General features: G+C 39.7%; 1 protein-coding gene across 3 annotated transcripts in view; it reads right to left on the minus strand.

Annotated features, from left to right (window-relative positions):
• Nucleotides 1–49: 49 nt before the first annotated feature.
• SOCS5 (suppressor of cytokine signaling 5) overlaps nucleotides 50–14127 on the minus strand; it is a 63002-nt gene continuing 48924 nt past the window's right edge. For 2 of the 3 annotated variants that reach the window (XM_004369491.3, XM_023735423.1), the window contains one exon: nucleotides 50–7972. In XM_004369491.3, coding sequence (XP_004369548.1) covers nucleotides 6347–7960 — 1614 coding nt within the window. In that variant the 5' untranslated portion in view covers nucleotides 7961–7972 and the 3' untranslated portion in view covers nucleotides 50–6346. Of the gene's footprint in view, nucleotides 7973–12615; nucleotides 12644–14127 lie in introns of those variants that run through there. The other variant, XM_023735433.1, reaches the window with a different exon arrangement.

Below are 14127 nucleotides of genomic sequence, written 5' to 3' on the forward strand. Positions count from 1 at the left end.
TATTCAATCAAATATTTTTTTGCAATAAAAATATGCCTTTGAAAAAATATATTACCATATTTAGTTTTATTTAAACACAGGATACATATTCATATTAAAAGGAGATACTACGTCTGCTTTCTAACGATTTGTTTCCAGTTGAAGAGACTACGTATGGCATATTTAACTAGAAACCTCCTAGGCGAACAGATTCCTCACCCAAAACTGTGCTCATCTTTTCTTTTGTAACTTCTCTCAGATGCTCTCCTCAGTTTAGTTCCAGTCCTATCAATCTGATCTAGGAACTCATGTCTTAGAAAGGGCCGTTTTCTCCGATTTGCCTGACTCCAGGCTCTCCCGGTTCTAGTCCATCTTACTGCAGCTGGAATAATTTCTAATTCTTCCTTAAGAACCCTGATAAGTTTAGACTCTTCAGTCTAGCATACTCAAGGGCTACAATCAAGGCGTTCCTCCACCTCAATCCTGCCCCTCTTCAGTTGCTACTTGCCACTTCTACCTGGCCTTCCCACCATCTTATGCCAAATCACATTCTTAGACGCTTCTGTAGTTAAACAAATCCAGGACACCTTCCCACGTCACCCCGACTCCACTTGGGTCACTTTTCTGCTTTTCCTTTTCATGCTCGACCCCATTGCCGTTGAGTCAATTCCAACTCATAGTGGCACTACAGGACAGAGTAGAATCGCCCCATAGGGTTTCCAAGGAACTGCTGACCTTCTGGTTAGCAGCCGAGCTCTTAACCACTGCGCCACCAGGGTTCCTATCACTCATGCAACCAGTTTTTGATTACTTTTTATTTGCTCTATGTTCACATATTTATTATCATTATAAACTTTCTTATTTGCCTGTTTCTTCATATTACTTTGTTAGTTCCATGAGGTGAGGGTCCTCACCTACTGCTATTTTATTTCAGGAAACCCTCAGTGACTGAGCCTTGTCTATCTCGGTTACTCTAACCATTAAATGATCTGCCTCAAAAGACTGAAGTGATAAGAAATCTGGGTCCATGCTGACTCAGGTGAAGAGTATAATTTGAAGCATATTTGAGTATAAACCCTCTAAAAGTAACTTGAGGCCTACAACTCTATACTTTATATGCTTTGATCTTTAAATTGTTAAAAATGCACAGAAGCATGGAAGGAAATGTAACAAATGTTAATCGCAGTTATCTCTGGAAGATTACAATATGGGAGTTGGGAGGGGCAGGGTGGGGCTGGTGATGGTGGAGAAATTGGTACTGGCTCTAATCTTGAGTACTTTCTGAACATTCTAGAATAAACTTGTATTATCTTCATATAAAATTTATACTAAAAAAGATACACAAGCAAAACTGACATGGAAAGCCAGCAATAGTTTTAAAAAATTCAGTGGAAGGTTTATGATTCCAGTATTTTAAAACCTTTTGAAAGGCAAGTCCACTCTACTGAATTAAAAAAAAATCTATTGACACACAATCTTGAATTGATGATTACCTAAATGTTGCCTTAACTACTTCCCTCAAATACTTAAAATTATAGCCAAGAAAACCCAATGGGGCAGTTCTACTCTGTCGCGTGGAGTCCCTGAGTCAAAATTGACTTGACGGCATCCAACAGCAACACCCTTAAACTTTACTCATTCTGTGTGCATCTTCCAATTTTATCCTTTACTGGTGTTTTGAAATCTCTTAATGGTTATCATTATCCTTGCTCAGGAGCCACCTTTCATTTCTCCTTTCTTCTTTACATTTAATCCATCACTCAATCCCGTCAGCTTTACCATCAAGATACATCCTGAATCTGACTTCTCCCTACATCCACCACCCCAGCCAGGTCCCCACTGTCTGACCTGGATGATTGCAATAGTCTCCTTTATTTTGCCCCACTAGTGGTTAAGAACTCAGCTGCTAACCAAAAGGTTGGCAGTTTGAATCCACCAGCCAGTCTTTGGAAACCCGGTGGGGCAGTTCTACTCTGCCCTATAGGGTCGCTGTGAGTTGGAATTGACTCTACGCAATAGTTTGCTTTTTTTTTTTACAGTGTACTATCCACGCACCAGAGATATGTAAAGCAGACCCTGTCACACTCTTGCTTAGAATCCTCCAGTGGCTTTCTATCACACTCAATAAAATCTGAATTCCTTACTTGAGTTTATAGCTCTAAATGGTCAGGCCTTTGCCAATCTCTACATCCTCATCACCTACCATTCCCCACTCCTCACTGGACTTCGTTCTTACTGGTATTCTTCCTCAGCATCTATGCTCATTTCTGCTTTGGGGACTTGACTTTTATTAACAGCATCTAGAATACTCTTTTCTTTGATGTTGGGGTTATTCCCTCCTTCTCATCATTCAAGGTCACTGTTCCCCAATGTCCCTATAAAATAATGCCATTATTCTGTCACCATATCTCGTCTTATTTCTGAAATTATTTTGTTTGTATTTTATGGCTGTCTCATCTACTAGTATGTAATACACTTTAGAAGGTAGTGATTTTGTCCTGTAACCCAATGTATATCCATCACCTAAGATGATGACTGGTACACAGGTCTTCAATGAGTATTTGTTGAGTGGCTGGAATCTAAATATTCAGTCAAGTTTCCCAGACATAAACAGTTCTTCCAACTCATCTATACTTTTGAAATCTCTGTACTTTGAAATGGCAACTCATTCCCCCTCAAGAAAAACACCTCCCACAAAAGATTCTACCCCAAATTCCTTGAAACATATTACTAGAAGTCTATGTTCTGTATCAACTATTATAAAAATATGAAACAGAACCCAAACCTCATATATATGTAGTTTTATGCACCAAACAGTACTGTCTCCCTTTGAAGACTTTCCTCATCTGCTGTCAACACTGTGTTCATTTTTCTCTCATTTCACCTAGGTAAACTGTATGTGTTGGGGTACAGGATAAGTGAACACACTCCCACAGATGGATGTAGGCTCTGTATCTTTCTTAGGATTCTGACTCCTCACAGCCTCTATGCCTCTGCCAGAAAAGAGTTTTATAGCTTTTTTTGCCATAAAAAATTAAGAGATCTAAGACCAATCTCAATAAAACTTACAATATTAGTGTCGAGCGCCAGGGAGCAAGGGAAGCTCTGGGATGAAAATGAAAAGCAACCAGATAAAAACGTTAAATAAAAATGCTGTTCATAAACTTGGGAGTTTTGTCAAAACGAAGCTTAGAATTCATGTACCAGTTTTTGTTTCTATGGCTTAAGTTGTTATAAAACTTCTTAGAGACCAGAAGAACACAGATGGTTTGTGGAGCATCATTATTTGGGTTCCATTTTTGCTACAAAACGTAAATGTAAATATGATTCTTAAAAATTGTTTTAAACCAAGTTGTTTCTTCTTCAAAAGTTTTGTACTGTGTTCAGCACGGGGAGGAAAAAAAAACTGATGGATGCTTTCTTTGTAAGGTGACTGTATTACAAACAAGACTATAATCACAAGACTAAGATTTAGTGCAGATTATCAAATGTGAACGGTACAAGGATTCTCCTCAGCTATATCTCAGAATAAGGCCTCTGAATGATTTTAAATCAGAAGGTAACATTATTCTCCAAACTAAAGTGATACTAACAGTATCACCCTAGGGAGTGATATCACTTTATCACTGAGAGAGACAGAGAATTACGAATGAAATAATGAGAACGGATAGGAATCAGATCAACTTTCCTTGGGTTAATTACTTCACTATAAAAATGTATCAAAACTTCTAAAGAATTTCCTGATTTATATTAAAATACACTTTAAAGAGACCATAAACACACAAATTTAGTTGACAGGCTACAAGGGGATTGAGAAAAAGACACAGTGAATATAGACTTTGGTGCAATATCATGCTGGTGATTTTTCTTTTGTAAAATGTAAGCCACTGATATTTTAAGAAATTTTTTAGCCAAAAGTTGCATATTAATATTACACACAAACTAAAACATAAGTGACTTTTAGCACAGTGTACACATGCTTACAGAAACTCAAATATTTATACATTTAAAACAATTTCCATTTAACATACAAAAGTTCTGAAACACATAAAAGCGTTATTAATACTTTCTATAAAACTATAATTAGAACATCAATTTGTTACAAGCATATAAAACATCAAGTGCTTTCTTGGAGTTTCAAGTTACCTCTTTAAAACACGATCTTACTTGTATATATAGTCCTTCTCCAATAATCATTATGGACTGCTTTGTTTTTTCAAGAGGTTTATTTTTCAGGTACATTATAAGCTCAAGAAAATGAACCCAACAATTATGCAATATAATTTTATGTCATAACAACTTAATTGCACATAATGCTTTAAAGTAGGTTTGGATGAAGTTCTCAAACACTTTGGTATTCGTTCCTCAGGGACTCCTATCAGATTTCACAGGAATCATAAATCCCTTCAATTCCCATTTGGCTTTAAAATAGACAAGTCTTTGGTTCAAGTTCTACATTTTGGGCATTTATTAACAGTTAAAATGGTCCCCAAACCAACAAATAGTGCTGATGTGTTATTAGTTTACAAACTTCACTTAACCTGTTTCTGATGCAGTGGGAGGCTATACATATTTGTCTACTATAACATGTCATTGCTAGTTTCAATCTTTCACTTCTAAGCTGAGAAATCAATAGGTTTAGTCAATATAACTGTTAATTTTCTCTGTTAAGATCTAAACTGTACAGTAATCTGCAGTAACTATAGATACTGTTCCACAGTGTATGTGATTAGGATTGGAAAGATGTAAAGGCATTAAATTTAGAGTTAGCTTACTCCGTTAAGTCAGTAATAGACTGCATTAACTATAGTAGGTTGTAAGGTGATGCTTATTTAAAAACCCCAAACCATTCCATTTACAAGAGAAATTGTTGCAAATGTATAAAACAGCAGATATACAAGGAGAACACCAAACATACTTTATTAGCACAGAAAAGCAGCCATAACAAGGCACAGCAAGCAGAAACATACATCAGCAGTCAAAGGGTTAGTGTTGCATACAAATATAGCTTCTCTTTTTCGTAGCCTTGGCAATAGCCGTAGGGATGTAAAATAACATTCTGTAGCAGCAGGTAAGGAAACTAAGGCGCACTCACCAGTGGTACAGAGCACGTGAACAAAAAGACACAGGAATGGAGTCCACTATTTTAGTGCAAAATGTCTAGGACAGAACTGTAAATTCAGTTCAATACTAAGAAGCCAACACTAGAACTTGAACTTGGTATTACTTCCAAAAGCGCTCACTCAAGTAGTATTGCATACTATTCTAAGGGACAGAAAGGTGCTAAGTAGAGCTATTTACAGATTACGACGGTTGTACAGTACCTTTTAAATCTGCAATTTAGTTTTCAGATTTTTCCATTAAAAATTAACTGCACTGAAATTCTATAAATTATATTTAAGCAGTTCAGCTATGAGCGTTTACAACAAAGGGATAAATACTGCCATCCAAATAATTAATTACAGTTTAACAATAATCTCAACATTAGAAACCACTGTAGTTATTATCATCTGACTTGTTTGGGCATCTTCCAGTCTCATTTTCTTCACGGTTCACAAACACAGCAGGGGCTGTAGGGAAAGATCCAACTTGAATGAATCAAGGACTCAGCTGCACATGTCAACTTAAAGACACACACACACAAGACTACGCTGCAGTAGCTATTCCAAATGCCGGCTTAAGTCAAAGCACTCATAGAAATCATTAATACTTAGGGCCTTTAAATAAAATTCTACTACTAACTTTGTAAGTGTGAAATTTTAAGAACTACCATTTAGAAAACCTGGTTTTACTAAACAGTGCCTTTTGGCAGAAAAGGAGGCTGACTATAAACTATCAGTACTTAAGTGCACTATGCCCTTGTGGCCAGAAAATTGCATTTTTTTCTTTTTTCTAAAAGGAAGGCAGTCTTGACTTTTTTGGACTTCTGAAGCTTGATTTACAATAACTACAAACATCACTACTTTTGGAAGGTTATAGAAAACTTCTTAGAAAAAATAATAATTGCAAACATTAGTCACACTGTTGAAATACCATCCAATATTAATAATTTGTTCTTCAGTAAGAAATAGAATTCTTCATAGCAAATGCCCCAGAGTTGCTTTGCTCGATTACGACGGCCATTAAAAACCAAACCCTTAGCTAAATAGGTAGGACGTTTGTGTAGGCCTTACTGAACACCAGTAGCTCTATCTCGGTTGATTCAATAGGCACCACGTTTATCTGAGGACAGCAGATGGCGTCTGACAGACACTAAGCTTACGTACTGGACTGAAAACTCTAACACTGATATGTGTGCTTGCTCGAGATGTGCTGCCGGCTGCACATAGAAGCACATCTACTTAATGCCCTTTGGGGACAGGAGAGTTTACTTCGCCTTGACTGGTTCTCGTTCTAACCAGCGAACCCTAACTTTCTGTTTATAATGATACTCTTTTAAAAAATCCTGTAACATGGATGGTAAAGGGAGCCCATCGATTCCATCATACGTAGTGCACCTGCAGATGACCGCACGACAGATATACTGCAGGCTGAAAGGAAAAGTCCTATTGAGTGAGATAGTAAGCAATGGTTCAAAAAACATGCAAGAACTGGGGTCTTTATAATGTTCCAAAAGTCCTGTTACAGTGGAGGAGTGAAACACACACGGGTCATGGGCATCAAAACTAAAGTTGTGATTCCACTGTTCAATTCGGGCATGCAGGGATCGGTTGTAGCGACGGAAGCTCACAGAGAAGAGGTAGTCCTCTTGCGCAGAGTCCCTGAGCAAAAATGTGCCTTCGGGCTTCCCTTCGAGAAGGGCTTCTGCTTCGTATCGGTCCATCACTCCCCAGTAACAGGGATTACCTGTAATCTGAAGCAAATCGGGCACGAGGCAGTGTATGTAATCGATCTGCGTATGCACCTTCCAAGCTCCCTGTCTGCTAACGTGGGCGTGGCTGTCTCCAGACACCTGGCGTTGTTTCTGCCTGCGGGACTGCAAACAGAGCGTGGTTGTGTCCTCTTCGGAGTCACAACTAGCCTGTGGAACTGCAGAACTGTCCCCACTGATTTCAGTCATTCCGGGAGCTAACTTTGGTCCCAGTTTATATAACGGATTAACCTGTGCAGTAGCTTCAAATGTATGTATTTGTGCATTGGGAGGGGGATCAACCCCTTCTTCAATACTAAGCCGTCTTCTCTCTCTGAGCCTATCTTCTTCATCTTCTGTAGAAACCAAAGATGGGTCAAATGTATCAAAAAATGTTGAATGCGGGCTTACAGGAGCTGTATGCTGTTTAATCAAATGCCATTTTTGGGCTAAATCTGAGCCGGCAGGAAAAGGGCATTTCTCAAGCATTAACTCAGAAAGATGTATTTTTCGTTTATTTGAAAAGAGGGGTTTTGACTGCTTGCTGTAAGTTCTCATAGGAAAACACAACCCAACAGTATCCTGCAACCTTTGTCTCAGAGAGCGGCTTCCCACGGTTCTGCTGGAAACACTGTCCATATCGTGGACAGAGCTTACGCCATAGCGCCTCTCTCGCCTTTGAAGTCCACTTCGAGTTCTACCGAACTTTTTCTCAGTATCCAGTGAACTCTGGGTCTTTGTAGAACAGGAATGTTTTTTCTTCCCGCCCCATGGAGCATGTCGAGAGTAGGAGTCTCGTCGTGCAAGTCTTGTTCCTGGGGTGGTGACACACGGATCATTCTCCTTTTCAATGCTTATTTCAACAATCTGAGGGATTTCAGCTGCACAGTTTTGGCTTCTCCTTGAAGAATTCTTTGAAGAGCTTAATCCGAGGTGTAAGGCAACATTTTCTCTTAAGGGACTGCTTTGCTGCTGAGGAGCGGGGTCTCCTATACTGGTGTTTCTCTCTTTGACAGACAAACATCTGCTGGAGTTCATGCCCACATTTTCACTACGGCTTCCTCCCTCATGACTGAAGAGATTCTGACACCTGTATTTGAAGTTATTCCACATTTTCCCTACTTTATCCATTGATTATAAGATCTAAAGACAAAATGAAAAACAGGAGAAAAAGAAATTAATCAAAGTGGTATAGGAAAATAGAAAAGGGCAGTACCCACCCCCCTTCTTGCTGGGAATCTCAGTGACCTTGGTCAAGAACTCATGTTACGTTGTCCCGCTAAAGTGATGAGGCAAACGTTCTGTTTGGTAACAGTAAGGAGTAACAATGAACCATCACTTCAACTAGTCCTCACTCTCCATTTCCTTTCAGACAGAATACTCAGAACTCAGGTGAAAGAAAACAACCCCTCTCAATTAAACTCTGGATTCTTTTTCCCAAGCACCAACCTAATTTCATGATCACGTTGATTTCTGTCTCCCTACTTCAGGTAACTGCAGTATTGCCTCAAGAATTACAAACAGAAAATATGATCTGTATTACTGAAATATATCTGCACTCAACTTCTCAAACTATAATCAGAAACCACATTTGTGTAACCCATTAAAATTAGTTAAAAAAAAAAAACAACTTTTAAGTAGTAATCTTTCCAATTTTACTTTCCAACCCCCTCCCACCCCAATCTAGTAATCTAAAGTTTACAGGTCACTTGTAAAAATCCTGTATCTTCCCTCCCCACCCTACAATGTATCAAATTTTATCCATGATTCTGAAGAAGCAGAGTAGAAAGGAAGAAGGAGAAGAGAAAGATACTAAGCTATTTAGGTTTAAATGGAAAGGTCTCTTTAGCCTTCCAAATTCTTAATCCTGGAAGAGTTTAGAAATAATAAAGTAACAGAATAAAAAATTATGACAAAGCAGTAATTGACAAAATATACGCAATCTGGCATCTTTACTCCTACTCCTTTTCTTTCCTTTTTTTTTTTTTTTTTTTTTTAATATTAAAGCAGCTTTGGCACTTTACGAATAAACTAGTTTAAGACTACAACATCAACAGGCACCCTGTCTCATCTGAGTAACCTATGCAAAAAACTGAAATTTAAAATTCAAACCAGTTTTTTTCACAACTGCAGAAACCTACTATTTAAAAGGTCTCTTTTCTCTATTTTGCTATTTAATGAATATAGCGCTTTAAATTTTTTTCATGTTTATTACGGTGGCACAATGGTTAACAGCTTGGCTGCTAACCAAAAGGTCAGCAGTTTGAATCCACCAGCTGATCCTTGGAAACCCTATGGGACAGTTCTACTCTGTCCTATAGGGTCACATGAGTCGGAACCAACTCGACGGCAACGGGTTATAAGGGGTTATGCACAATTCTTCACAGTTTAACATCAGTATTAGAAAACTAGTTGAGTATTTTTCCTTAGATGGTGATCCTTCTTCCATTAACTTTGACTAATCCTCTTTGTCATAAATACTTGCATTTTCAAGAAGCTGACGAGGATTAAGAACAGAGAATAAACTTTCTTAAAATGAATTATGTACTCTTCCCATTCGTTTCTTACAGAAAAGCCTCTTGAATTAACAACGCACTTGGATTAATAGCAATATCAACAGAGAGAATTTATGACTACGATATTGTAAAATGTACTTTCAGATTATTTAATCTCCATTAAAAGTATTGTGTTAAGATACACAGGAATTTGCACTGTAGTTGGCATATGTCCCAATAAAATCTATTAGAATTGTTAAATCTCCCATTATACTCTCAGTAACATTTCACCTCCTACCTTTGCCAAATATCTTTTTTGTAAGCCTTTTTTGCAGCTTACACCATTTGAATTTAACATGCCTTGTTGTTATCACTTAACTCTTTTAAGATTTCAGTTCCTGGCTCACATTCACTATATACAACCTAACTGCTGCCACTATTCCTGATGACTCCAACAGACACACAGACATACTCTTTCAATATCCTATTCTCTTGTACTCTAGTTCCCTTGGTCTCATTTCTTTATTTTTTAAGTTGCTCTTTATTTTTACCTGATTCATACATTTATAGTTTCAAGGTCGAACACTACTACAAGGCTTGTAACAAAAAACAGCACTGCCTGCTGTACCCTTCTCATCCTTGAGTCCTACTCCCAGGGAATCAAGGAAATTACTCTCAATTCTTTTAGCTATTTCTTCTGGTATTTTTCTCATGATTTCTAAATAACATCCTTATATTGCTTGATTTTTCTGTTTTAGACATTATTTAATGACTTCATATTATGAAACATGAGGGTTTTGTTTTAACCATAGCCTCAATATACATCCCCCCCAACCTCTCTCCTCAAAATTTAAAGCATAATTTAGCATTCAGTGTTTGAACTGAATGAAATTCAAATACGACCATATGAATATTGTGCATAGCTGAGCCACTTCTTTCTTGTACAATCATTTTTTTAAATTGTGGTTTAGATGAAAGTTTATAGAACACATCAGTTTCTCATTCAAAAATTTATACACAAATTGCTTGACACTGGTTGCAATCCCCGCAATGTGTCAGCACTCGCCCCCTTTCCACCTTGGGTTCCCTGTTTCCATTCATCCAGTACTCCTGTCCCTTCCTGCCTTCTCGTCTTTGCTTTTGGGCCAGGTGTTGCCCATTTGGTTTCTGCCTTAGTTACCTAGTGCTTCTCTAACAGAAATACCCCCAGTGGATGGCTTTAACAAAGAGAAAGTTAATTCTCTCACAGTCTAGGAGGCTGGAAGTCCAAATTCAGGGTGTCAGCTCCAGGGCAAGGCTTTCTCTTCTCTGTTGGCTCTGGGGGAAGGTCCTTGTCAATCTTCCCCTGGACTAGCAGCTTCTCTGTGCAGGGACCCTGGTCCAAAGGACGCGCTCTGCTCCTGGCGCTGCTTTCTTGGTGGTATGAGGTCCCCTTGTCTCTCTGCTCACTTCCTTCTTTTCTATCTCAAGGGATTGCCTCAGGACACAATCCAATCTTGTAGACTGAGACCCGCCTTACTAACACAGCTGCCACCCATCCTCCCTCATTAACATCACAGAGGCAGGACTTACAACATATTAAGAAAATCACACAATACCAGGAATCATGGCCCAGCCAAATTGACACACACGTTTTTTGGGGGACGTAATTCAATCCATGACAGTCTCGTATACACTTGATTGAACTTCACGTTCCTCAAGTGTGTTGCTGTTTTATAGGCCTGTCTAATCTTTGGCTGAAAGGTGGACTTCAGGAGTGGCTTCAGGTCTGAGTTAGAAGGGGTGTCTGGGACCACAGTCTTGGGGGTTCCTCAGTGTCAGACCGACAACCAATTTGTTTTTCTGGAAATTAATAATCGCCTCTTTTTGTTTGCTTGGTTTTCTCTGTACCCATCGCATTCTCAAATTCTTTAACATAATTGTAAAACAACTCTGGGTAAGGTCAAACACTGCCTGTGCAAGTGCTGTCCCATGACTTCCCTTTACCATTATTCTGGCAATTCTCTTCACCTCTTCTGAAAATGTTTTATTTTTATCCTCAAGTTTTTGATTCTTTGAAAACAAAGTTCTAGGCTGAAAATAATTTACCCTCAGAATTCTGAGGTCATTACTTCACTGTCTGCTACTTTCCAGTGTGGCTGTTGAGGCGGCCATACCATCCCAAGCCTAAGTTTTCTCTGCGCGACCTGCTTTATCTTGTGAAAAACTGCAGCAGCTTCTCTTTATCCTCAGTGTGGGCCTTTTGTCAATCGCTATGCTGGGCCCTTGCACTGTCCTCCCCACTGCCCCCTCCTTCCCTTCGGACAGCCCTTTTCATTAGACGCTACACCTCTTCGATTGAGCTTTTGATTATCTTATTATTTTCTTTCCTATTTTGCATTTCTTCTCCTTTTCGACTTTCTGGTAGTTTTCTTCAGCTTCACTTTCTACTTCGCTACTGCAGTTATAATTTTTCCCGGCTTGATTTTAATTTCCAAGAGTGTTTTCTTGTTCTCTATATGTTCCCTTTAATAGCATCTTATTCCAGTTTCCTGGCTGTGATATCTCATTCCTTCAAGGATACAAATCGTTAAAATGTTTTCTTTTAAAGTTTTTTTAACCTGCTAATATAAATATTTTTGTCCAATGATCCCTGGCTGTCCATCAGCACTAAAAATGCTGATTAGAAGTCCTGTCTGCAGGGGTGAGGCTTGTTAACTGGCTTCACTGTCGTTGCTGCTATTGTGTGCTGACGAGTCGATTCTGACTCATAGCGACCCCATGTGACAGAACTGCCCCACAGGGTTTCCTAGGCTGAAATCTTCACAGGAGCAGATCGCCAAGGCTTTTGTCCTGCAGAGAGGCTGATGGGTTACAACTGCTGACCCTTCAGTTAGCAGCTGAGCACATTAACCATGGAGCCACCAGAGCTCCTTTTGGCTTTACTAGAACGGCAGAACTCGTTTAGCATCATAGCAGCGTGCAGGTCTCCGTTAACAGATGGCTGGTGGCTATGTTTGAGGTGCGCCGGCCAGGAATGTCCGCGTCTCTCACATGGGGGGTGAGAGCCCTGCCACTGACCCGTCACTGTTCTGAGAGGAGGGGAAGGGAAACGGAGGGGTCTTTACCTCCATATTCAGACTTTCACTTAGCCCCTGTTGTGTGAAAAGATGTTCTGTTTCCAAAAGACATCCCAACTTCAGCTACGACTGGCCCTATTAAATTTTTCCAAGCTCTAATCTGCAGTTTTATCCAAATAAAAGAACAACTGTCTCTTGGTTGAAGGAGAGAACCTGGGAGTTGGATACTTACCCAGACTTTCAACCAGTACCGTTTTCAGCTCCATACTTCACCCTTCCCTTCTGAGGTAACTGGTTCCTCCAATTTCTGAGCCAGCAGTACAAATTAGTCCGCTTCTTTTCAACACCCCCGCCCCCCCTTTGCAGGCACTCTGATTCAGCTCTCAGTTCTGTTCATTTCTGTCTGCTTCTACCAAAAAACTGTTAGCCGGTCTGGCCTGCTTCTGTCTCCTGTTTTCTACTTGTGGGTTTATGCCTTATACCTTTACTCCTTTTCTTTCATTTTATTGGGTTTCAGGAGGGAACAGAGGCAAAATGTTGATGTTCAATCTGACGCATTGAACTGGAAAGTCCTGTTTTCATTTTTAAAGAGGGTAAACGTTGCCCACACAGAAAACCTCCCACCCAGACTCAGTGATTCTTTCCGAAAGAAGAAATATCAGACTTTCCTGAGATGAGGGATCCACACCACAACCGCGGCTGCATATTATAAGCACCTGCAGAGCTTTTAAAAAATAAATGATGCACAGGACCTCTCCCAAGAAATTCTGATTTAATCGGTCTGGAGTGGGGCCTGGACACTGCTATTTTTTATGAACTCTCTAGTGATTCTAGGGTACAGTCAGAGAACCACTGGCCTCAGGTACCTAGTCACAGGCTCATGGGAGCTCTAAAAGAGAGAAGGAAAACGACTCTGCTCGGCAGTAGCTGGTGGGATGTGAATGGTACTAAATAGACTACCTGCCACAATCTCACCACCATTTCTCCTTTTGAGTTTTGTCCAGCTACGGGTATAAGGAGCTCTGGCGGCGCAACAGTTAAGCACTTGGCTGCTAACCAAAAGGCTGGCGGTTCAAACCCATCCAGCGGCTCTGTGAGAGAAACCTGGTTGTCTGCTCCTCCAAAAATGACAGCCTACAAAACGCTATGGGAAAGTTCTGTCACGTGGGGTCGCTATGAGTTGAAACTGACTCTACACACCTGACAACATGTACAAAAGGCCTACAGACTCTCAGGAGAGACCATCTAGAGCAGTGCCTCTCAAACTGCTGGTAGTGCAGAGCCAGGGTTTTGTTCTGTTTCTCGTTTCACAGGCCAATTCTACTGTAAGGTCTAAGAATGAATTACTGAAAAAGTGAAGTGTAAAAAAAATATGAAATATAAGTGCCAATTATTTTTTAGATTCAACATACATAACTGTCAAATTGCTATAAAACATTTTAAATGCATATTCTCAAATTTCTATACTTGTTGGAGACTAGTAGTAGTTTGTGGCCTGACACCAATTCATGGCCCACACTTTGAGTAGCCATGTTCTAGAGCTCCACTACTTGTCTGTCAGTTTGTTGTTCTGTGGTGGCTTGTGTGTTGCGGTGATGCTGGAAGCTATGCCACCGGTATTACAAATACCAACAAGGTTGTCCCTGGTGGACAGGTTTCAGTAGAGCTTCCAGACTAAGACAGAGTAGGAAAAAAGACCTGGCAATCTACCTCTGAAAAAGATTAGCTAACGAAAACCTTACAG

This window comes from Trichechus manatus, unplaced genomic scaffold (assembly GCF_000243295.1).
Source record: "Trichechus manatus latirostris isolate Lorelei unplaced genomic scaffold, TriManLat1.0 scaffold00005, whole genome shotgun sequence".
NCBI classification, from domain to species: domain Eukaryota; kingdom Metazoa; phylum Chordata; class Mammalia; order Sirenia; family Trichechidae; genus Trichechus; species Trichechus manatus.